General features: G+C 33.5%; 3 protein-coding genes across 3 annotated transcripts; 2 read left to right on the forward strand and 1 right to left on the reverse strand.

Moving 5' to 3' along the window:
• The first annotated feature begins 10,322 nt into the window (after positions 1–10,322).
• Positions 10,323–15,913, forward strand: LOC146540748 (hsp70-binding protein 1-like). The gene is made up of 6 exons (XM_085204562.1): positions 10,323–10,686; positions 11,237–11,317; positions 11,755–11,947; positions 12,359–12,592; positions 12,993–13,148; positions 14,495–15,913. Exons 1-6 carry the CDS (start codon positions 10,597–10,599, stop codon positions 14,788–14,790), a joined length of 1,050 nt encoding a protein of 349 aa, XP_085060688.1. The 5' UTR covers positions 10,323–10,596; the 3' UTR covers positions 14,791–15,913.
• A 276-nt stretch (positions 15,914–16,189) lies between these two features.
• LOC146540749 (uncharacterized) lies at positions 16,190–23,486 on the forward strand. The gene is made up of 12 exons (XM_085204585.1): positions 16,190–16,621; positions 17,092–17,255; positions 17,631–17,711; positions 18,383–18,546; positions 19,165–19,340; positions 19,880–19,979; positions 20,215–20,375; positions 20,837–20,958; positions 21,055–21,184; positions 21,502–21,628; positions 21,777–21,889; positions 22,394–23,486. The coding sequence occupies exons 1-12, from the start codon at positions 16,427–16,429 to the stop codon at positions 22,514–22,516; spliced, it is 1,656 nt and encodes a 551-aa protein (XP_085060711.1). The 5' UTR covers positions 16,190–16,426; the 3' UTR covers positions 22,517–23,486.
• okr (DNA repair and recombination protein RAD54-like okr) lies at positions 23,459–26,094 on the reverse strand. Its single transcript, XM_085204574.1, has one exon. The coding sequence runs from the start codon at positions 25,949–25,951 to the stop codon at positions 23,660–23,662; it is 2,292 nt and encodes a 763-aa protein (XP_085060700.1). The 5' UTR covers positions 25,952–26,094; the 3' UTR covers positions 23,459–23,659.
• Between the last annotated feature and the right edge of the window lie 529 nt (positions 26,095–26,623).

Below are 26,623 nucleotides of genomic sequence, written 5' to 3' on the forward strand. Positions count from 1 at the left end.
GCAACATTGTAGCAGTTCGTTGCTATCAATCAACGGTCGCTAAGTAGGTAGGTATAGAGGTAGGTAGGTAGATATATAATTGCATAGAGAAATGATTTCCATTGTAACTTTTATAGCGATTCTTCTATCTACAACATTTAATTTATTTTACATTATGAAATAAAATGAAATAAATACAACATTTTATCAACAAATGTTAAAGTCGAGGTCGTCGTGGTATAGCTGTACTGTGCCTGGCTTTCGTTCGACGGTTGTGGATTCGATTCCCACTCTGGTAACATGATAAAGCGTTCCGTGAGTTCCGATACGCATACGCAGTGTCATTAATTGTGGAATGGAATGTTTTAAAATTAGTTTCCCTCTACTTACCTCGCTGAGTGCGAGCGATACGTAAAGCTAAATGTAGATATAGATAGAATATACATGAATATATAATTGAAAGATGTAATGGCGTAGGATGGATCGATAAGCACTAATCAAATATATTGCAAAATATTTGTGTTGTAAAATATTTATATACATTTTTATAGGTTAATTTTCAATTTGTGCAATTATAGGGACATTGTATGACGTAGAAGACGGATTAACGAGTTTGTTTGCTTAAAAAGCATTAATCTCGGGAACAACTGGCACTGTTGAGAAATTATTTCTGTGGTGGGCAGTCTATTAATCGAGGAAAGTTATAAGCAATTTTACATTACGGTGTTTTAATAACCAAGCGGGCGAAGCCGCAGACAAAATCTAGTCAAAAACATGCTCACACAATTACATAATTTACAACCTACACAGGCTATTAGCGATGTCAACAGCTATAAATCATTGTGCTCATCCAGAACGGCCTAGGCCATTATAGTAATTATAAATGTAATATTCATTAGTGAGGCGTCGCTCAGTATGAAGCCAATAAAGTTTATATTATTATTTATGTCTTTTCCGCATCGAGAAGGCAGAAAGAATATAGTGATTAATAATTCTGTTCGGTCCTTTGTTCTGTTTCGTCTAATTTGTCATCTTCAGGTCTCAATATAAAATTATGAGAGACTACTAAATATTCCACAAATTGACAGGTGTTGTAGGTTCAGAGCAGTGCCCAGGACTTGAGATCCAAGTTGATTAAGCCTTCTTGGATAGCATGCCCCTTTAAATGTGTATTAACACCCACCTCCACGGCCCATGTTCCTCTCTTTACCGACATCAAATTAGAAATGATTCTAATAGTTTTATTAAAGGCCCGTATTTATAAGCCGCTCTCAAGACAGATGGATCCCAGGATCCATCTGCCTACTCTTCTATTTGCGGGAAACAGCGTGCAGCTAAAAACAAACTCAACATTAAAAATCTAAAACGACGTACAAAAAAATACAATTCATGATTCATTTAGAAATTAATATCAAATATTTTTCAACACTTACTCTCATAGTACTTACCATTAAAACGTTTAAGAAATAACACTTTTATATAACTATATTCATTTCTAATATCTATTCCTAGTGAAGAGCCGGCGATTATGCCCGGTCATGCACAACTTAGGATACAGCGACGTATTTGAGTGGAAATCTAATATCCTATGAAATAAACTGTTGAGTTTTAATTGAATATTTATTATGTTGTTGAATGGTAATTGTAAATATAGGTAAATAATTGTTTTATTATGTTTTACGATGGACGCGTTTATATTATATCTTGGGAAACAAGTATACATGGATATCCAGAACTAACTTATGAACCAGGGTATATACGATATGTTATATACAATATAAAGCCGGTTAAGTGCGAGTCGGATTCGCCAATTGCTTTTCTTGGCTTCCGTATCAATTTCAGGATTGTAGGTCAACGGCAAGTACAACTTATAAACTAGGTGTAGTTTGCATGCAGGTATGCAGCTTCATGCTTTATCCCGCATATTGCAGGGTAGGCAGAGGGAACATAGTGTTAAGATACTTCGTTACTCAATTTCCGCCGAATTCTGGCAGTGCGTGCTGAGTGGCAGAACTCAACGCCGCACTCTGCCTAGACACCAGAGCGACGAAATGGAAATGTAAATTAATATTTCATTTCCTCGAGTGGGGATCGAACCCACAACCAGTCGCGTTTACAGTCACACTTTGTGACCCTGCGTCCCGACAGGCCTCATTAAATATTTCCTCGACTTTCATTTCCATGAAGCTGATTTTAACAAGTTCCCCCATATAAAAACACAAAACCTTGTTTTATACGTAGTTTAGTTCCAAATGGTATAGGAAAAAGGAAGGCTTCGTGAACCCTGGGCGGTTCACGGAGCCAGGGCGATCGATGCGCGACGTTGCCGCTCCGCGACGCTCGGAGGTCGGCGGAAGCACTTCTGTTTGTTTATTTGTTGGCAATCAATTACATGAGGGCATCGTCACCTGCCACCGTTTAACGTGTGAACTTATATCTTGATGCCAGTGGTAGTTGTGTGTTTGATTCTCACTCAAGGGAAAGGTGTATTTAATTATTTGCTCTGGTAACGAGGTAAAGAGCGGCGTTGGCTTCCGTAATTCTAAACGCAATGCCTTCAGAGTTCGGCGGAAAGTGGGAACGGGAGTGTCTTAACAGTTAACACTGGGTTCCCAGGTTCTCTCTGCTCACTGCAATGTGTAGAATATAATGTGAAGGTAAAATAAAGCAATATGAAGAAAGAAAAAACAGGTGGACAAAATGGTTATGGGCTATATTACATACGAATATACTAATTTTATTTGATAAGGCGAGTATAGCTGCATGTAAAAGCTAGTATTAGTTAATAGGAAAATGAAAAAGAAAACCTACAATCGATATTTGATATTACGTAGGTATATAAAATACACTATTTTCTTGGAAGCCTTCTTAAGTTGGTACGTCATTGAATATAGTATAGGTACCTATAAGAATAGATAACTAGATGATAAATGATTCAAGTGTTTCCGTCTCGCTGATTCTTTTGCATTTTTTTAAATTTATTTTCATAAATATTCAAGTATTCAGTTCGTTATTGGAAAATGTCGTGAACTTGGTACCGTCCGTCGTTGTGCAGTGGGGGTATCAATGAGGACATGTTACCTGTGGGTTCTATGTCCCACAGGCAACATGTCCTCAGTCGAAAAGGTTATATTTACTTGGCAAATAGAGTGCGATTACATACTTTTAAGACACTACGTAGTTACGTATCCCACTTTCCTTGTGGTACTAAATGCTGAACTTCATCTGCCAGACAAGGAAATAAAAAAAACACACATCATGGGGATATCTAGAGATATTTTCTGTGCCCCCCACTTTAGTTTCGAAATTATCTTTTTGCTTAAAAGTATTTTTTGTCATTTTTCATGCTTAATTCTTTGTTAATAAAAATTCTAGAGTGGACACTAGACCATTTTGGGTCGAGCACTGACCCCTATTGTTACGCCCATGTCCACACAATGACAGTGATATTAAATAAGAAAAAGAGAAATTACTCACTCCTTCCGCCGCATACCATTCCGTTCACAACAAAAAATTCTTCCCTACTTAAACTTTACTGTCAAAAGTTGAGAGTATAAAATAAAGAGTCGAGTATTTGTGGAATTTTCAAATATGTAACTTGTTCAAATACTTCAGTAGGGCTGGAAGCTGGAAGTTGGTTCTGTACTACGACAAACCGCTACTCCGAATTTTTCACTTAAATTCTATTTTTCTAAAGGAGCTCCTTAAGTACACTCGTGCTTTGGACGAATTTATGCCACATTTTACGATGGACTTTTAGAGGAACGTTTCAGTTTTGCAGAGTTTGTTCAAAAATTTTCTTTCGACTATAATATTTCTTTTCTATATAAGTAGGTATTGTGATGTTGAAAAAATTACACAATTGTCTGGTTAGTAGTGCTATTTTTTTATTGCTTTTCATGATTGTTTATGGCCCAAAGTCCAAGATAAATCCTGAGATGCCATTTAATAAGTAAAGTTTAACCAATTTGCCAATTAATTTCATGCATTTTTGAAAAATTGCAAGATATGCGATCATTGTTAGTAATTAGTTTTTCCACATATTTGAGTTTAGGAAAAATATACAATTACGTCTTTCTCTTTTACGAGAGAGAGAGAGAGAGAGAGAGAGAGATAAAGAACTAATTAACCATGCCATACATGCAGCGCTGGTTAAACACGTTAGTTACTGTACCGCGGCGTCAAATAACATTCTCACAAGATGTAGGTATAATATGCATCAGTTTTCAAAGAGATCTACTTTCATCGTATGTAGACTACTTTCTACATGCTTGTCAATTAATAAATGTGTCGATATAATTAAATTTATGTATTAAGAATAAATAATTAAAGCCAACGCCTGTAAACGCAACGGTTGTAGGTTCGATTCCCTCTCGGAGAAATTAAATATTTAATTTTATCATTGTTTTACCTCTGGTGAGGAGGCAAAGCAAGGCGTTGAGCTCCACCACTAACCATACAACGCATCCAGAATTCGGGAGAAATAGGGAAACAGTGTCTTAACATTAGGTTCCCTCTCATACCCTGCTATTTGCAGATACAGCGTTCACGCTGTAGATTGTAGATGTTAGATTCATCTAAAAAACTGCTTTTATTTTAAAGTAATTTATTTAAAATAGAACACAATAACATTATATAGTATGCAAAATTTCATACACGACAGGTAAAATAATATAACTTATTATCTATAAATCTTACTGATTAAATTATTATAATATTTTTAACATATTTATTACTCAATATTATCTTAAAATAATTCGAAAGATTAATCTTAACATAAATATATATATTTAAGCTAAAAATAGACAAAACACAGACAAGTGGGCATAAAATAATGTGATATTTTTGTGGGTGTCTAGAGGTATTTTTCAGGGGGTTAGCCTGGACTTTAGCTTTGAGCAGATACGTTCCTGTAAAGGCACAAGACTATTCTGGGCTGGCCCCGGACCACCCGCTCCCCCTATTCCTATGCTCTTAGATCTTTTTCATTTGATGGAAAAAAGATAATTAAAAGTAATTTAGCTGACTTTTAAGTAGGTTATATGTTAAATACACACAGTTTAATTATTTACCTTAAATATAAGAATATATACATTGTACAAACGATTAAACAAATCCTACTATTATGATAAATGTGAAAGCTTGTGAGGATGGATATTTGTTCCACTTTTACGCAAAATTTTTAAGTAATATAGCTTATACATAAGAATGACACATAAGCCACAATTTATGACAAAATTTTTTATAATATAACAATAAATTGGCGACAATAAGCGGACGAAGCCACGCGTGCTTGCAAGTGTTTACTATACGTAAGTAATATTCATTTTTCTAGCTATTAGCTTGTGTGGTTCTCTGGGTAGTATTCCTTTGGTTCCTATCTATATATGTCGAGGGGTGATCGTGAGGGGGTCGCTGGAGCCTCCCAGGGGGTGGGGGAGGTGGTGGAGAAGCCTGCACCTGGACCCGTTCCACTCTCACAACGATGTCTTGACGAGGCGGCATTTCTGAAAATTATGAATATAAACTTTTATATTTTTACATAATTAATGTTTTTGTATGAGCCGCCTCGTTCCGTTTCGTCTCTTCTTCCTGAAAGATTATGAATGTTAGGAATATTAATTATGTCTTGGCGTTAGTTTTGCTGTTTTTGTTGGGCTTGGAATATTTTTTTTTTCTTTTATATTTTATATTCAACCATGTCGTCTTTTATGTGTGAACAGAAGAGATACGTGTATAAAATATTCTATTGGATTTATCTACAGATTATAAAGATATTTTTAGCTTCACGCGATAAGTAGGTACCTATATCTTGCATATAGCATTATAAGCAGACTGAAGCTAGTGTTAAGATACTCCGTCCCTCAGGCACCGTTGCGTCCCCAACATTACGTGTTAGGCAGAAGACAACACCATCCTTTGTTACCAGCGCGTGTACACCAGGGTTACCAGCGGGAATAGAAAATTAAACATTCCCAAAAATGGGAACAAAACCCACAAGAGTCGCGTCTACCTGACCCATTGCGCCACGACCGCCTTAAAATATTTAACTACCTTCCCAGCCCTCCTCCTCTATAACGATGTCTAACAACTATTACAAGGTATAATAAATTGTCTATACTGTTTCATAGATCGTATGGATTCGTATGTAATATGTGATTTATTCTCAGATAACCGTTACGTAGTGTATAGTGCAGAGGTGAAGTTCGTGTGTAATTATATTTTAGTACTAGCTACCTGCTCGAGGCTTCGCCCGCTCGCTATACCTATTAATTACTGAGATTACGTATGCGACAGGTTGTGGGTTCGTTTTCCATTTGAGGAAATGAAATATATGAAATAATATTTTAATTTCTTCGCTCTAGTGTCGAAGTAAAGCGTGGCGTTGACTTCTGCCAGTCAACAGGCTAGGGCTTCAAAATGGAATCAACGGAAAGTGGGAAGCGGAGTGCCTTAACACTAGGCTCCCTCTGCCTACATGCGGGATACAGCATGAAGCTGGAAAAAAAATATGAAATATATTTCTTTCACTTAAAAAGCTTATTCGTTAAAAATAAATATCTTGGACATTTAGTCCACGTGTAATCTATATATATAAAAGGACTTGTCCTCACTGACTGAGGTAAGACGCACGCACAGCCGTAACCGCTCATGGTAGAAACGTGAAATTTGGACAGATGTTTACTTTCGTAATCTGGACATCCACTAAGAAGGGATTTTGGAAAATTTTAACCCTAAAGGGGCGAAATAGGGGTTAAAAGTTAGTATGGAAAAAAATTTAAATCGGCACCGATTCTTATAAAATTTGAAATTCAGACTCTTAAAAGTATTTAATTGAACACGTGTTTCATGGTTTTCTAGAATTCTTTCCATAAGGGTGTAAATAAGGGGTTGAAAGTTTGTATGGAAAAATTCTTAAATCGCCACCGATTTTTATAAAATTTGAAATTTAGACTCTTAAAAATATTTCATTGAACACATGTTTCGTGGTTTATTAGAATTCACCCCTAAATACGTAAGCGAAGCTGCGGGCGTCCGCTAGTTAATGATAATTCATTATTTATAATCAATCACTCGAAGTTTATAAGTTGACTAGCATAATCTTTTAATCAATGTTTTTATTTTAATAATATTTCACTCAAAAAAATTATTAAGTAATCTATATATATAAAATCGAAAGGTCACTCACTCATCACGAAATCTCAGAAATTACATGTGCTAGGAATCTCAAATTTTGCATAGGAGTTACTTATAGGACGTAGGTGCTCGCTAAGACGGGAATTTGCAATATTCGATTTCTAAGGGGTTGTTTTTGGGGTTGAAAGTTTGTATGAAACTTCGTTACTACAAATGCTAGGAGTCTCAAATTTTGCATAGACGTCATAGGACGTAGTCATGGAGACAGAAATTAATAATAACATAGTTCACGCGGGTGAAACCGCGAGCGGGCCGCTAGTATTTTATATTTGTACGAGGCAGAGCGAGCGTGGAGTTCCGCCACTGAATATACAATAAGTCCAGAATTCGGCGAAAAGTAAGGAGTGGAGTGTCTTAACACTACCTCTGCCAAGTAGCGGTACTTCCGAGATACAGCGAAATGAAAAAAATTAAATGAACGAACCTGTATCGAAAAAAAAAAAGTTACTAGCTTACAGATATTACTTAAAAAGAAAATGTTTTCCTTTATAATACTTTATCTCACAAATGTCAGGGTAACATACTTTAATAGATATGCATATCTTTTTGCTGGAAACCAGATATAAAACAGAATAAAACAAATATTTGAGGAGGCTGCCATATAACGGATGATTTTTTTTTGCGCTTTTATAGAAAATGATACGGAACCCTTTGTGCGCTAGTCCGATTCGCCCTTGTTTAATATCGTGTGCAATGATGAATCGAAATTTTGCAGTGTGCGAGTGCCACTAGAACTTAACCAAAGGTTTTTTAATAGTAATTCATGAGTTAATCAGTCCAATTCTCATTTCAATATCATATACCTACTAATAATGTATTTGAGAAATTTGTTTTGATTAGTAACTATAATATTAGATTTAACCATAAAATTAAATACTGAGTAAAATACTCATGAAAATTTGCTTTAAATAGACAGACTGACTGATTAATTTCTAGGAAACTATGTTTATTTATTATTTTTATTGCTTTAATAGACACAGCTTAGAATCGATGTAAAAGCATAGCCTGCTGGACGAAGCTTTTTCAGTCGTTTTTTAGTTTCTTTTCTCAGTATGTATACCGAGGAAACAAGAATTAGTACAAACTTATCAAGCCCAACATACGATACGATATGATAGTGCTTAAACGATCTGTTTATTAAATCTATAGATTTGAAGTTATCTAAAAGGAATATTTTAAACTGAATAAATAATAAATGCTCACCAATGTCCTTTCCAATATACAAATTCAAAAACTTCTATACAAGAAGCACTTCTAGAATAATTGAACCGAACGTTATTCACGGTGTCACAATGAAAACATATTGACTGTCTGACTGAGTGCCCTGATAACTTATCACTTATCTCGAGATAGATAGCCGAGATCTGCGCTCCGATGTGGGATTTAGATATTGTTATTGTTCAAATTGTAGCAAATAATGCCTATGTCATAGTGACGGCGTTAAACTGCGCAATTGGGATGTATTGAACGAAAATATAAACAGAAACATAGTCAAACGCGGCGGGGTACAGCGTGAATCTAAAATAACGGGTTATGATGCATGGAAATAATTTTGATTGGTTGGATATAAAATTGACACATTTTGAAATATCGCAGTGTGTGTATTGTCACATACTTAACTCTTTAAAAATAAGAGCAGTCGTAAGAGTACTCGCCCTCCGACTGTTCCATTCTGGTTTTGATTTCTTCGTTTATTTGTATTTTATTGTACTATGGGTGTATAGTTTCTCCAGCTGAGGATGTAGGCAGGCCGATGATGATGATTATACATACGGAGAACAGACAATGTTGTAACAATCGTTCAAACGTAAGCCTTCATTGAAAAGAGCGGCTGGACGGCTTCCTACAGTCACGGGTTCAAATTTGTATTTAGGTACGTTTTATAAAATAAAAATATCTTATTAATTAATGTTAAAACGACATTCAATCTTCTATCGGCCTATCCATTTATTTTAAATTAGATAAAATTTGTGACTAAGCTGCTTATTTTGATGGAAGCTTATTAGAAATTGAACCCACTTCCCGTGTGTCCTTGATAAGATATACGTATTTATAAATTATCTTATACAGACTTACAAATATTGAAAACATTAAGATAAGAACATTGTTGAAAACATACAGTGATATTATGTCGTTTATTATTATCATTGTACACAATTTTGTTGTGGATAAAGTTATATCATTATAAAAACATGTTTTTGTAATAATATATTAAAACGCATGAGGACTCCCAGCAGGACATGTACGAAGAGGTTGATGACAGTGGACGAGGCGAAAGAGGTATGTAGAGACCGTGGTGTTTGGCGCTCCGTTCTCTCTGACTACCCCGCTAGGAATAGGTACAACTAGTATAGTATAGTTTTAAAAAACATTCATATAATTAATATTTTAAATTTATCCGTCGATATAGTAATAAGAGGCCGCAGTGGCACAAGCGTGTAACTGAAAACGCAACAGATGTAGGGTCTATTCGATTCGAGGGAATAAATATTTATTAATATTTTAATTTCTTTACTTGTTGTTGTTGTTCTTTAATTATGGCGCTCCGAGCGTGCCAGAATTTCTTTACTTGCAGGAACGAAACGTTTCATCAAAATGTCAATGTCATGCTTTATAAATTTGTCAAAGTCATACTGCGCACTAGGGAAGCCCGACGTTAGAAAAACATCGATGTTGACATCGATGTCGAAGCTGTAACATCGATGTTGATAGCTAACATGTTTTTTATTCCTTTCTTTTCCCCACAGATTCACGCTTCATCCATCCCGCTTCCGCTATATATTTAAATTAATATTTCATTTCCTCGAGTGGGGATTGAACCCACTACCAGTCGATTGTGCAGCAATTTTTGTGCCCCTGCGCTAGGACCAGCCTTCATTCATAGTTATCAATAAATAAAACAATTATAATGTCATAAGACATTTATAATTAAAACAAGCGGGCTTAGCCAAGTCACATTTTTATCTTTCTGTACGATTTGACAATACCAACTATAGAATACGATAATTTGGTAGCCAATGTCACATGTGTCACACGTGAACACTCGTATTGTAACGTGTATGCGACCCAATTTCGATAATGTGTTCCCACTAACATCAATGTTACGATGTTTTCATTATCGCAACATCGATGTTAAAATATCGATATTTTGTCTGCTACCATCCGTCATCCTTAGCGCAGACTCGTGTTTGGAACTCGGTGCATTTGATTCACAAAAAAATCTAGAATATTATAGAAATATTACAGTGTCTGCCGAAAATATACATATTCGTAATATATCCGCGTTTGTTTCATTCATTTTTTATTGAAAGTAAAATTACATTGGACAATTCGCATTAATGTTTGGAACTTGATATTGTGTTTATAAAACTTCGATATTGATTTAGTGTGCAAGTCCTCAGTTTTGAAGAGAAGTGCAAGATGTCGGACAACGAGCATAATAACATGGAAGGAGTTAAAGAAGACTATGACATAGTGCTGGCACAGCCTCGCCAGCCGAGAAATCTACAGGTTAATGTTTTTTCCTTATTTGGTGTGAAGTTTTCATTAATTGAGTGAAGTAATAGCTTATGTATGTTGTATTTGTATGTGTTACTAACGACACACCCTTATTGCGCACATGAGTTAGTTTTTTCAAAACATTGAAATGCTTAACTCTAGAGTAGACTAATACTTTGCTAATTCCAGAGTCTAAATTGGTTGGACTTCATATCTATTTCACAATTTTTGATGAGTGCTTTTAACTTAGTTTTAAATGAACTAACAGTAGTTTTTGTCATTTATATTTTTTCAATATAATCATGGTCTAAACTAAACATGTATGTATGATGCAATTAAAATTTCAATGATGATAACTTCTTTAACTTATTATATGATTACTTTTAACTTATATTTACAAAATAACTACTATTTTAAAACAACTACTAGGAGAACATTACATTACTTTTTATATTGGTATTTAGTTACACGCACAGCAGGGTAGGAGAGAACCTAGTGTTAAGACACTCCATTTCTCTTTTTTTGTATTATTATGTGATTCACTAGTTATTTTTATCTACAGGGGCTACTGCGTTTTGCTATGGAGGCTACTAAGAATGAAGATGCTCCAGAACCATCTTTCATGCGGCCTTTAGATGAGGAGGTATGATTTTATTTAATTAACATTCTTTATTCTTTATCACATTTTTATTTCTCCACTTTTTGCCAGAAATTAAGACCAAATATAAAACAAGAAACATTTAATGTGTTGTTCGATTGAAACAAGTAATGTAATATTATAGAGTTTTAAACTTCCTTCATTAGTGGACTATGCACCAGTAAAAGATTTTCTCAATTTGTACCAGTAGTACCTTCTGCGTATTATATTAATAAATGGATATGCACAACTGCCAAAGATAAATTCGCACACCCTCACCACTTACCATCACCACCAAATAGTTGGGTAGATTCTATCTATAATAGTTCGCCAAGTGGGAGACGAACCTACAACCATTGCGTTCTATTATCATAATTGTATTCTAGCCCACTGCTCCCCAATTAGTCTTTCTATATTAAAAAAAACTTACTTTTATTTTATAGAGGCGAAGATTCCTAGAAGAAGCTTTGCAATCAATGACAGTGGACGTAGCAGAAATGTTGCAAAACGCGATAATAACCCTTACAAACGAGAACATGATAAGTGAGATTAAACGCGGTGGCCACATTCCAGATGAGTTGAAATCCATGATGAACGTCATATCGGAGTTTGTTGATGATATTGATGCTGCTAATGGTGAGTTGGCAAACATTTGATGACCTCGTCGCGTAGTGGGACGGTGTGTAACCTTTAACATATCTAAAGATATTTTCTGAGGGTAGCCTGGACTTTAGCTTTGATACAGACATATTCGTGTAAATATTGTTTTTTTTATATTTCGGGGTTAATTTTATTGTAAGTAAATTTTTTGGGTAGGCACTAGACTATTCTGGGGACTATTCTAAATTTAACTGTGGTAGTTGTGGATTCAATCCTCACTCTACACAAAAAACTAATTATTTTCATTCCTCAATGAGTGCGCTGATGAGTCCCTTGACTAGTTCACAATCGCTCACACTAGGTTCTCTGCTCCGTACTACCGTGAAGACAAAAAAATATATCATGTCTATTACTACATCTATCCATTCCATTAAAATTTCATTACAGATTTCAAACAACTGGGTGGATTCTCCATATTTCCGATCTGCTTGGCTTGTGAGCACGAAGAAGTTAAGTCTCGGGTGTTAGTTATCCTTGGTAGTGTATGCCAGAACAACCCGCCATGCCAGGCCAAGGCTGTGGAGTCTGGCATATTGAATCTGGTAATTTATTTGGCAAACGCTGAGTATAAGAACAACAAGAGTGGTACGCTGTTCAGCAAATATGTGTTTGCTATATCGGGTAAGTTTTGTTTTGTTACTAATTGGATTAATATTTGAGGCTGTGAAGCTAGAAAAAGCTTTTTTTCAAATTCATTTAAAAAAAATAATGTCATCTTTTTATTAAAACATGATTTTTTTAAGTAACATTTGCACTCGGGGAAAGGATATTAATATTTTCATATTCTCGCTCTGGAAATGAGGCAAAGCGAGCGTTGAGTTCCACCACTTAACATGCAATGCCTCGAGAATTCGACGGAAAATGAAAACTGAATTGTTTTAATGGAAGTAGGACTGTCTCACCACTAGGTCCCCTATGCCTACCCTGCCATGTGCAGCATATAGGGTATAGTAAAAAAAATTGAAAAATGTGTAAATTCACTAAAAATATACATATATTATTATTGTTTTTTTTATTACAGGCATAGTCCGTAGCTATCATCCCGCAATCCTAAGATTTGTGGAACAAGAGGGATTGGAACTGCTAATAAAGGCTTTGCTGTCTAATAATGTATCATCCAAGTCGAGAGCCGCTTTTCTGATTTACAACTTGTTCCAGAACCATGAGGAAGTTAAAGGTATATAAACAATGTATTAGAATATATTTTTTGCCACAACTGACCTCAATATTATATATTAAAGATATATGTATTATTATAAAATTGTAAATGCAATAGTAGTAAGTTTTAATATATTGTAAAACAAAAGAATGGCGTTAGTTCTGCCAGCCAATATACAATGTATGGAATAAATAAATGGAATAAAAAGAAGCACAGAGCGACACTATGTTCTCACTGCTTAAAGCATGGAGCTATAAACAATATCTTTAAAAAATACATGAATGGTAATGAACATGTTTATTAATATTTTGTATTTTATAATTAATTGCATTACCTAATTCTTAACATTTATTTAAACATGCTTCATATTTATATAACAGAAATAAACCCACACTTACCCAATTAAAAATATATATAAAAAATCAATGGAGGCCTCTGTGGCGCAATGATAACAATATCTAACTATAAATGCATTGCTTGTGGGTTCGATCCCCCCGACGTAATAGTTATATCTAAAATTATTTCCTTTTCCTCACTCTGTTAGATAAAACTTTGCGGCGTGCACAAGCAATGTCTCGAAAATTGTGAAATGTGGAAAGTCTTAACACTTAGTTCTCTCTGTCTACCTTAAACGAATGAACTTTGCACGGTGTACTGATCGTGTAACGGTAACATTATTCAAGGCTTATTGTCAATCCTTCTACATCTGCAATTTTTGGGTTAGGTATACGCGGCGTGCGTACGGCGCACTGAGAGTCCAGTATAACAATGCATTCAGAGTGCTGTTCGGATTACCGCGTTACTGTAGTGCCTCCGAAATGTTTGCTGAGAGGCGTGTCGATGACTTTTACGCTATTGTTCGTAAAAGGATCGTATCTATGCTCCAGAGGTTACGAACTAGCTCGAACAGCATTCTGTCTGCACTGGCGGACCGCTGGGACTCGAAATTTCTGCGCCACTGGGTACGCCTACATGTTGGCTAAGGATGTCGTGTCTCATAGGCATTGATTTGTGTACTTTTATTATTTTATTATTTACTAACATTAGGTTTTTAAGGTTTTGTATTACTAACAAAGTGTGAATATATGTCTGAAAAATAAATATTATTATTATTATTAAATATGGGATACAGTGTGATGCTGCTAATTGATATAAATAACTTTCTTAACTTTTTAAAAAAAAAATTGAAAAGAGAATTCTTATAAAAATTTGAGCGCAACGGAATTTGAACCCGCGCCTCTTTAAAATCGTTCAAAAGACAAGGGTACAGATTAAAAAATCAGTGCGCTTAGAGTTTTCTTTTTCATAAGCGTGGAGTAATATTTTAGAAATATTAATAATATAAATAACGTTTTTCATTTTAGAATTCTTCATCGACCAAGGCCTATTGAAAATAATAGCCGAAGAAATCAAAGCGGGTCAAAACAGAGCATCAGAACACGTGTTAGCTGTACTACAAAGCCTACTAGAAACCGCGAACCCTACAATAGTTGAACAATGTCACGAACTGGAATTTGATCTGAAGAAAGTCATCGAAGACCACCTCTCTTTGGTCGAAGATGATGACAGTTGTATGGAACAGAAGGATTACTGTTTGACCATATTGAATTTGATAGAAGAAAATTCTCATATCGATCTTGGTGTACCGCATGATCGATAATTTGTTTTTATTAAATGGCAGTGTTTTTTTTAAATGTATTTTTTGAATGTTTTGTTTTACTATACTCTACATGTCTGTATATTATGTATGTATTGTCATTGAATAGGATGATTGAAATGTGGCTTCGGGCGTTTATTTTGCAACATTGCTTTATAATGTTTTAAATTATTCAGTAACACTGAATAATTTAACTTCAGTACAAACTGAATATTCTATTTCATAATAGAACTAATTAATGGCCACCTCTTCTTAGTCACTATGATAATTGTATAGAGCAGAAGTTGTTTTACCATGTTGAATTTGATTGAAGAACATTCTCATATTGCTCCCAGATGAACTATATTCTGAATAGAAGGTTTTTTAATAATTTTTCGATATCTTGTTAACAGTTTAAATGTAATGTATATATTTAGTTCATTAAGGGACAGAAGAAATTCAGGAAGATAAAATGTGGCTTCATGACATTATTTTGCAACATTAACTGTTTTATAATGTTTATAAATGTTAATTTCATTAAATAAATTGTCATTGTAATAATTAGAAATTGAATGCCTAACTATAATCGAATAATTTAAACACGTAAAGACCACCTTACTCTTAGTCAAACAGTTGTATAGAATAAAAGGTGGAATAATATTTTAAAAATGAAAAGAAAATCGATTATTGTTTAACTGTATTCAATTTATTAAAAGAAAACTGCTGTATTGATTCAAGTGTACTGGCTTGTTAAATTGAATTATTACAAATATGTTATTAACTATTCTACTACTAACTTCATAAAGAAGATTAAATGTGGCTTTTGGAAATTAATTTGCACAAATATTTACCGTTTTATAATGTTTTAAAGTGTTAGATACACTATAAATTAAATAGCATTTAATATTGATAAAATGAGATCATAATAATTATTGTAGTGAAGCATTATAAAAATCTTTTTACTAATATAGTAAAAATCGTAGCAATACCAAATATGTAACTTGAAAATAGGATGTCGAATTCCTGTAATATTACTATTTTAATTCAATGGTCTACATTGTAGTGATAATATTTTGATGAATGTAATTCATTTGTTAGTTGTATGATACTATAACATTATATAAAATAAATAAAGTAATTACAGGGAGTTTGTTATTTATTTATTGTTTTGGTTTGTTGACCTTACTGAATTAATTGAATTCTTTTTTTGATCCAGAGATGAATACAGTAGCCACTAGGTATAGCCCCGTTAACAAAATATTTTCTTTTCCACTAACGATACGTGTCCTATAAATGATAAAGTTAAATTATTGTTTTATTATTTATAATATTTTGCCATTATTTTAATAAGGAAACTTGACAATATAAAATGTTTATCATGAAGTTTTTGTACGTTTAAAGTAATGTCAAGTGACAGTTGTCATTTATTTGACATTAAATTGGCTGTTCCCAGAGCAAGGCTATTTAGCGATTTTAACATTAAATTTTAAAAAACCAATTATTTTATCTTTTTACTGTATTAAATCGACAGCTTTGATCTACTTACTTTATTTTAGTGATATATTTCATTTAATTCATAATACACATTTTGTAAACATGCAAATTAAATCAATTTCTTAATAAAAATATATAACAATTTAATCTAAATGATAATTTATCAATGAAGCGCGCATTCAGTGTGTTTAACAGTCTCCTCCACGATCACACGGCGTTATCGTCATCCGTCATGGCTAATTTAGTTACTGATTTTAAAGAATGGAAGTTTAAACATCCTCCTTCTTATAAAGAATTACCTATAAATGAAAATCCGGAATACAATATACCTGTGGCTGTGAACAATGCTGTATTTTCAAAGGTAAATGCTTCGAACATATATAAATATTATAGTTAAATTGTCTTGTATAATCATTTCATAATATTTCACTTTTATAATGATTTCATAATGATTATTTGGAAGATGATGAAATACTCAACTTTATTGTATAATGTGTTAGTTAAATATTAAAGAATGTGTTTTTTTCTTCCTTATGCTGTATCTTGCTACACTAAGCTTTGCATCATTACTAGATTGAGGAAATGAAAATATTAAATATTGTATTGACTTCAGTGAGAATCGAACTCACAACTATTGTATTTACTGTACATGTTTATGTCCCTGCACCACTACTGGACTTTTATATAGCTTAATAGCTATAAACAGGTTTACAGCATAATTTCATAAATTATGCTGTAAATATATACACTCTATTTAATACTATTCTATACCAATTTATTAAAGTCTAAGATACAAATTCACTATATTATATTATAATATCTAATTTCCAGGTGCCAACAGAACCTTTGACTGGTAACATACAATTAGTATGTGCATCAAAAGATGCATTAATAGATATCTTAGATTTGGACCCTAAAGTATCAGAATCAGAACAGTTTATTGACTTTATTGCTGGAAAATATTCACCTGACGGAGGACTGAGTGTTTCACACAGGTAATTGATAGAACTACAACCATCATGGTACCATGAACCATAATAACAGATCTTGTGATCTCTACATAGAAAAAAATATAACAAATTAATAATATTTACTTCTAGAAAAAAGAGGAAAGAAAAATCCAGATTATTTTGTTATCGTGGCTATTTTATTGTTTTTTAAACATGGAAAGTTTTTATCTATGAAGTTTTTATCTCATGCCTTCATTATACCCTATAAATAATAACATTTCTTTAAATTGGGACTTTTTTTTTCATCTTTTTCTAATGATCACCAAATAATTGAACCCACAATCATAACACCTCACTTGCTATAAAAGGCACTTATTGCTTGAAGTTATTGTATAATAATATTATTTATTTTCATTTAAGGTATGGTGGGTATCAATTTGGATTTTGGGCAGATCAACTTGGTGATGGTAGAGCCCATATACTTGGGGAATATGTTAATAGGTAAGTTTTTTAGGTTTCCGCTCACAGCAGAGTGGGCAGAGGAAATTAGAACAAATTTAATATTAAATATTCTATTTTTTCTAGTGGGAATTGAACCCACAACCTTCCGTGTTTACAATTGATTGTGCCTCGATTGGCCTATTGAAGAACCTAGGTTTAAGACACTCCATTATTGCTAAGGTTAAATCTTTTCTTTAGTCAATAAAAATATTTTATTTATAACTGAAATTTATTACAATTTTTTTTCTATCAATCTAATGACATTATTAATTTAATATTTTTTAATAGTATTTAATCCAATCTAAGAAAATACAATATATTTATAATTGCATAATTTCATTTATTTAGTCTCATGACATAGCATGTATTGTATCTATATTTAAACAGATAATGGTGATAAAAAAAAAAAATTGCAGCGCATGGGGTTTAAATCCAGCTTCGTTCAAATTTTTATATTATACAATTTAATTTAATTCTTTGCTCTGGCATCAAGGTAAAAGCCTGGCGTTGAGTTCCACCACTCAAACTCATGCCTCGAAAACTTTCGCCGAAAGTGAGGAACGTAGAATCTTAACACTAGGTTCTCTTTGCCTACCCCGTTGTGTGCAGAGGATACAGCGTGAAGCGGATTTTGATTTAACTTTTACCTGCAACATTTTTAAATTACACAGCAAAGGTGAATCCTGGCAACCCCAATTGAAGGGTTCGGGGGAAACTCCATATTCCCGTTTCGGGGACGGCCGCGCTGTGCTAAGGTCATCGATCAGGGAAATGGTCGCCAGCGAAGCGTGCTACCATTTGGGTATACCTACTACCAGAGCTGGGGGGTTGGTAGGTAAGATTTACTTTATTTAGTTTTTTTTATTTAGCTTCACACAGTATATTGCAGGATAGGCATAGGAAACGTAGTGTTAAAATTTTAAGGCACTTTGTTCCCTATGTAACTTTTCAAGGCAGTCCGTGTTCAGAGGCGGAACTAAACGCAAGCTAGCTATAGCAAGTAAATTAATGCACCTCATTTCTCCAAGTCGGAATTAAACCCATGACTGAAACAGTGATTGTAACACAAGCCTGTAGTTTATATTTTTAGTATTTGAAATGCTATTGGAGTATATTATGGTTAGTTATATTTATTTACCAGGATAGCTACAGATAATACAATGTTCTTATGCCAGTTTTGAAAATGTCTTTTTTGATTTACCCGAATGAGAAATTAATAATTGATTAAATATTAAAATTGATCTACTGGAGCCAACCAACCAACTGAAATGTAAAGTCGATTGATTTTTTTAAAATCAACTTTCAGTGTGGGTTTTTTATTAATATTGTTAAAGGACTCTAGTCAACTATCTCTTGTATATTCTTGGTATTGATTTTTTTTTAAAATTATAATATCTTATACACACATTTTGCATTACACAGATTATAAATATATATATTTTTAAATTCACAGTAAGCTATGACCACAAAGTATTCAGAGATAAGACCTATAGTGGCAGAGCGAGACAAGAACCCACTGCTATTGTCCTGAGACTAGCGCCCGCGTGGTATAGACTGGGTTCTTTTGAAATATTGTATAAGAGGAATGAGCCGGATCTGGAAAGGAAGTTGGCGGATTTTGTCATTAAGGTAATTTACCCTGTGTTTTTTAGGTAACTTTGTTTTCACACTATATCCCACATACAGCTGGGTAGGCACAGGAATCTGGGAACATAGTGCTAAGACACTCCGTTTCTCTTTCCGACGAATTTTCAAGACTATGCCTTGATAAAAGAGCAAATAAATGAAGATATTAAATCGTCGGGTTTACCGTCACATGCTTGTGCTACTGCACTACGGGGTTAGTTACGTTTTTATGTATAGTACGACTGATATCGTGGTCGCCTTGTAGTTACTCTTTCTAAACTTTTGCTCGTGGTACACTCAGAGAGAAAATAATAATCAAAAGCAGGAAAAATCCCTAAAATCAAATCTGCGCAGCCATCTATAGTTAACTTTAGAACCACATATCGGCCATGAATTGTTGACCGTACCATATCTTACAAGTAAGCACCTATTTTAGTTTTTTTTTGTTATACACTATAATAAAACATATTTTTACTTTTCGAAGGTCTTGGAATAATCATGACAAAAAAATGTTAAGTAAAAATTCTACTTATAATTTTCAGCATTACTTTCCTAACATTAATTTAGAAGATGACGACAAATACGTACAATGGTTTACAGAAGTTGCTCATAGAAACCTCGATATGGTGGCGACTTGGCAAGGTATTTATAGTATTTTTTTAAGCTTAACAGAGTAGACAAAGGGAACTCATTGTCGCGTTTTGCCTCGTTGCCGAAACGAGAAAATGAATATATAATAAATATATCTTTCCCCCGAATGGGAATCGAACTCACTACTGACGCCGTAAATAAAACTTTTAAATTCATTGATTAAAAAAAACATTTTAAACATAAACATAGTCAACCATATATTATTTTATTTTTATTTAATTTCCAGGCTTAGGCTTCACCCACGGTGTCCTAAACACAGATAACATAAGTATTCTAGGGTTAACCATAGATTATGGTCCGTACGGCTTTGTGGAACATTACTACGAACACTATGTTCCCAATACATCTGATGATATGGGAAGATATGCGTTTAATAAACAACCAGATGTGAGTAATGTTTTTATTTATTGTATTGATTTTGTTGTTGTTATATTTGAAGTTTTTGTTGGTTAAAAATTGTGAGATATTGGGCTTGAAAAATTGACATATTTATATGTTACCTACAAGATTTGATTCCGCATATAGTAGATAGACAGGGCACCTAGTGCTATGGCGCTCTGTTCCCATTAAGACACTTCCGATCCCCACTGTTGATCGAATTCTGGAGGCATTCTCTTTTGAATGACGAAACTCAACGCCGCGCTTTCCGAGTTACCAGAGCGAGGAAATATTATATTCAATATTTTACTATTCCGACCTGGAATCGAACCCACAACCTGTCGCGTTTACTGCTCGCACGCCCTGAGCCACGATTAATTTTATAATTAAAGATATTTTAACTATAGCGATGCCTGAATACTATATAAATATAAAAATTAAATCAATTAATTTGTTTATAATCTTTCTAGATTATTCTATGGAATTTGGAGAAGTTTATAGAAGCATTGCAACCTATTTTGTCTGAATCAAAAAAGCAGAAGATACATGATGTAATGAGTACATTAAGCGACTATGTGAAAAATAAAATATTGTAAGAAAACTTTTTATTTATATATTTTCGGGGTTACGTATTTATTCCTTTTCCAAAAACAAGCTATAAATAATTTTAGTAATTTTCTTTTTACAGAAAAACATATATGTCAAAACTAGGTTGTGAATATATCCAAGATGGCGACGAAAATCTCGTGAAGGAATTATTAGAACTAATGCAACAAACTATGGCCGATTTCACATGCACGTTTAGACAGTTGGCTGAGGTTAGTACTATTTAATTTTATATAATACGGTCGACGAGTCGTCGCCGCCCTGAAGTTAATCAAATTAATAAAATAATAATAAAATTCATAATCAAAATTAAGAAAATGGTAGCCACAAACCGTCGATGATATATTATACTGTAAGTGACAAGACACTTGTTTCGTTTAATAAAACAGAGTGTACTTACCTACCAACCAGAAAAACAGTTTTCAGTTTTTTTTAGGGTACCTCACTCTGGGGAATGAAGTATTTACATGTTTCATTCCCTCCCTTTGGTTACGCACCATGCTTCAATGTTATTATTTATATTTTATAGGTAAACCCAGAAGATTTAAACAATAAAGATATATTAGAAACAAAATGGTCGTTAAATAGAGTTAGTCAAGCAAAAGATTGGACGAAATGGACGAAGAAATATATAGAGCGATTACAGAAGGAAAATAGTAATGGTTTTTAAATTCTAATTGCATAAACTATACAATATTATTAATACCGGAATTTTTTTTAAAAATCTAAAGATTCTATTAATTTATCAATACTGTATTCAGGGAGATAAAATGTAAACAACTTGATTTTTTATTTTTCTATAAGTGGGTGAAGAAAACCGTCGCTCGCGCATGTTGAAAGTGAACCCGCTATATATACCGAGGAATTGGATACTGCAGGACGCCATCACTGATGCAGAGAAAAATGATTTTAATAAGGTACTAAAACAAAAAATCTTCACACTGTATCCCGCATACAGCAGTGTAGGGGCAATGGGGAACCTAATGTTAAAAGACTCCGTTCCCCATTTTCCGTAATTTGGAGGCATTGCGTGTTTAGTGGCGGAACTCAACGCCGCGCTTTACCTCATGGTGTCGACCCCATGAGGTAAAGCTGGGTTCGGACCCACAACCACTTGTGCCCTTCTGCCACGTCTGGCCTTAAGTTGAGGCGACAGGCGTGGCCGTCGAGGCTAGGCACAAGAATGTGATTGCTAACGCGACGGCAATGTGTTCAATTCCTATCGACAATGACATATTTAATTTTTATTTACAAAGCGTGGCGTTGAGTTCTGCCTTTTAAACACACAATCTCATTAGTTGGATGATCAGTGTTCCTACTCTATGTATGTGGGATACGTCATACAGCGTCGTGCTAAAAAAATATCAAGTATATCAAGATGGCACAATTATATATTTTTTAATTAATATAATTTATTTCAGGTTCGATTACTGTTAGAGATATTTAGGAAACCCTTTGAAAAACACGAAGAAGCCGAAGCATTGGGCTATTCTTCACAACCGCCGAGTTGGTCGTTTGGACTAAAATTAAGTTGTTCTAGTTAATATTAAAAAACAATGATAAGAAAGTATAAATAATTATCGACCGACACGCGGCTTCGCCCGCTTAAACTATTGTTATATTATAGCCAAATTATACATACATGTTTGTATAAATTATAGCCTATATTATGTTAATCTGATGTATAAGTTATAACACTGAAAAGTTTTATTCAAATCCGTTCAGTAGTTTTTGCGTAAAATTGGAACTAAGTTCCATCCTCACAACATTTCACATTTGTAATATTAATGGGATAGCACATATCGTTATATCTTATCATATACTAGCTTTAACCTGCGGCTTTGCTCGCGTGGTCAAATGGAAATAAATACTCATTGTGTATGACACATGACACGTTCTAAGTGCAAGAGGTTACTCTGGCCACAGGTACAGTAATAATTAAATAATTTGCATGATATAATATAACCTTCCTCAATTAATGGACTATCCAACACAAAAAAAATTTCAATTCGAAGCAGTACTTTCGTAGAAACGCACTTACGTTTGAACAAACCAACTCTTCAGCTTGATGATGTTGACGTAGTTGAAGAGGCCTAGTCGAATATTTTCTTCATTATAATAAATGACAAATTTTTCCTTTTTATAAAAATATATAGGAGTTGAACTTATATACAAAAAAACATGATTTAGACAATGTATCTATACTTGAATCTTATTTTATATTTTTTTAATCAGTTTCTAGTTTCTACTCTTATGTTTAAGTTGAATCATACTTTGTTATTTTTATTAAGATTTTATTTAATATTAAGTTATATAATTTTATTATTTACATTTATAAGAATACATTAAGTTTTGTATTGACAATTGACATGTTATAAAAATAAACATATAGTAAATACTGTAGAAATATAATTTTCTTTTTAACATTTTTTTAAAGTTAAAGGATACTTTTAATCATATCTTTTATACAAAAAGATCTGTATATAGAATAAAGGAATATGGTAATATAATAATGTGGTTTTATTTGAGTACATGATTTTATTTTAACTCATAATAATTTTGACCAAATATTTCTAAAATGCTACAATTTTGTCTGAAATTTTGTTAAAATAAAAAAAAAACAAATACCTTTCACAATTTTTTAAAATGTTAAACATAATATAACAATAATCCTAATTCAATCACAATTAATGATAATCTTCATCACCACTATCATCAGGTTCAGAATAATCATCGTCTAATTCTATCTTCCTTTTCTTTTTTTCTTGAATATTTTCTTTACCTTCTATCTCATTCTGGGCCTCGGTTACTGCTGAACGATGATGGAAAACAAAGGAAATACTCCTGGCTAGATCCCAGCATTGTTTCAGAACTAAATCTGCTAGATTTTTCTTATCAGCACAATGGTACCAATTAGATAAGTCGGAAGTACAATCAGAATTTTCCGGCGGCAAAGTAATTTGTATGTTATTAACACAGCGTTTACATTTAAACTTTCCATGAGTGTCTGATAAAGTGTTTTCTTCTAAACGGAATAAATCTTTCAAGTCGTCTGATGTGAAATGACGTAATGATTCCTCATTTTGATCTACAACGGTATCACTTAAGGCTTTCTTATGAGCTTGTCGTTGGAAGATCTTCTCTTCTATGGTACCCGTTGCAAGTAGTCTGTATATATAACAAGGTTTTTTCTGACCATCTCTCCATACTCGGGCCATGGCCTGATCATCATTTGCTGGATTCCAGTCAGGGTCAAACATGATTAACCTATTAGCACCTATGAGATTTAAGCCACAGCCTCCAGCTTTAGAACTTAACATAAATATCCATTCTTTAGAATCCTTATCGTTGAAACTTTCTACCACCTTAGCTCTCTTCTTAATTGTCATGGAACCATCTAATCTTACGTACAGATAACATCGCTTGCGACATAATTTTTCAAATAGATCTAATGTTTGTGTGTAGTTAGATACTAAAACTATTTTATCATCAGTATTAGTTTTAAGATTGGCCAAAATACAATCTAAAATCATCAGTTTTCCAGAATATTCTGGTCTGACATCTTTAATGTCATAATTACTTGGTAACAAGTCCCTTGCTTTCTCAAAGCCTTCAGATCTTTCAATAATTTTATCATACACTAAATCAGGATGGTTACAAAGTTTTTTAAGTGTTGTTATACTTGAAAGGGCACTTAAAGTATTCTTTTCCCCAGTTCCAGCAAATTTGTTTCTAATAGCATCAGAATTAATGAAATTTTTGTACAATTGAGTTTGTAATGGTGTCATTTTAACACAAATAACTTGTTCAAACTTGACCGGCAAGTATTTTGTTAGTAAGCTGCTAGTTCTTCTAATCATGCATTTATTTACTATTGAAGTCAGTGTGAGAAGACATTCTTGAGCTCTATCCCTTTCTTGAGAAGTTGCTAAAGCATCTTGACCTTTTAAAATTGGATTTTCATACCTTTTTTTGAACTCTTGGGCAGTACCAAGAATACCTTCATTCACAAAGTGTACTAAACTGAAGTATTCGGTCAAATCGTTTTGTATCGGTGTGCCTGATATTAAAATTCTTCTCTTAGCTTTCAAACCCATTAGAGCTTGATAAGTTTGATTTTCACTGTTTTTCAACCTATGACCTTCATCACACAGTACTAAACCTACTTCTGATGCATGTAAAATGTTAGAATATATCCTAAATGTCTCATAAGATATGATTAATACTGGTGTAGCAACTCTAATGGCAGCAAATGTGTTCATAAACTGTTGTAGTTTTAGAGTAATTTCAGCTTTGGAACCTCCATCCATGGGCAAAGAATTTATTCTTTGTCCTAACCATTTTTCTATTTCGTTATACCAGTTCTTCACTAAACTACTGGGACATACAATAATAGCTTTGCTGATAGTTGGCTTACAATCTGGACCCTGCCTTAAAAGAGTCCAGAGCAATGTAATACACTGAAGAGTTTTACCCAAACCCATTTCATCTGCCATGATGCATCCATATGCATTTTCAATCTGCATCCCAGTGACACAGTCATACATAAACTTAACACCATCTCTTTGATGAGGTCTCAATATATTCCCTAGAACTGGATCTACTACTACTGCTACTTTTATATCATTGGCATTCATTTTCATCTTTTCATGTTCTGGAATATACGGTGGTCGGTACAGAACAAGTGCGTTTGGTTCGTCTGGATCGTGCAAAGCTCTTCTTAGTTGCGTTCGCTTTAATCCTAAGCTTTTGCTACAATATGAAGATACATAGTTAGGTATTGGCACCTTAAATGGTTTACTTAATATTTGTTTGATGAGATTCTCATGATCCGAAGTAGACATTGCTTGAGAAAGTGATTTTTGTGTAAGAGGAATTTTTGTACATTCCCGCTTCTTTCTTTTCGCAGATTCTAGCAGTGGACTTTTAAATACTGTGTCGCTAGAGCCTATTTGGCTCGGAGCTAAACTGCGTCTCATGTTGAATTGATAAATAGTATTTTAAATCGATGTCATGATTTTATATATTTATTTTCAACTTTGTTTCATAAAAACACCATCGCGAAATTCAAAACAGTTTCAATTTCAATCATCTGAGTACATGTCAGAACTTGTTTGACAGTGATGTGAGTGTTGCCACAAGAAGTTTTTTAAAATTATAATTGTCAATGAGGAGACGTTTGTTAACTTTTTGTAATATTGAATGACCTCTTTTTGATATGCATTCTCCTATTGTGTAATATAATCAATAAATAAAATTAAAAGCAAGAATTTCCTATTTATAATATTATTAAATGAATTGTACACATTTAATGTATTTTATAACAAATTTACTTTTATTTACATTACATTTAAATGACCAGCTCTGCTATTGAAGGAAGAAATATTCAGTGTCATTTTAACAAGTAAATATACACTAAAAAAATAATTAGAAAATTTTCTTAAAAAGCTTTTATAACAGACAAATGAGCTTCGCGCTGAATCCCGTACACAGCAGGGTAGGCAAAATGGGGTACCTAGTCTTAACACTTCGTTGCCCATTTTCCAGGCAGTTCTGGAGACAATTGAGTGGCGAAACTCAATGCTGTGCTTTGCATCGACACCAGAGCGAAGAAGTTAAAATATACATTTTAACAAATATTTTATTTCTTC

The sequence above is a fragment of the Heliconius melpomene genome, chromosome 2 (assembly GCF_056956725.1).
Source record: "Heliconius melpomene rosina isolate 202511_hmr_F chromosome 2, ASM5695672v1, whole genome shotgun sequence".
Taxonomy (NCBI): Eukaryota; Metazoa; Arthropoda; class Insecta; order Lepidoptera; family Nymphalidae; genus Heliconius; species Heliconius melpomene.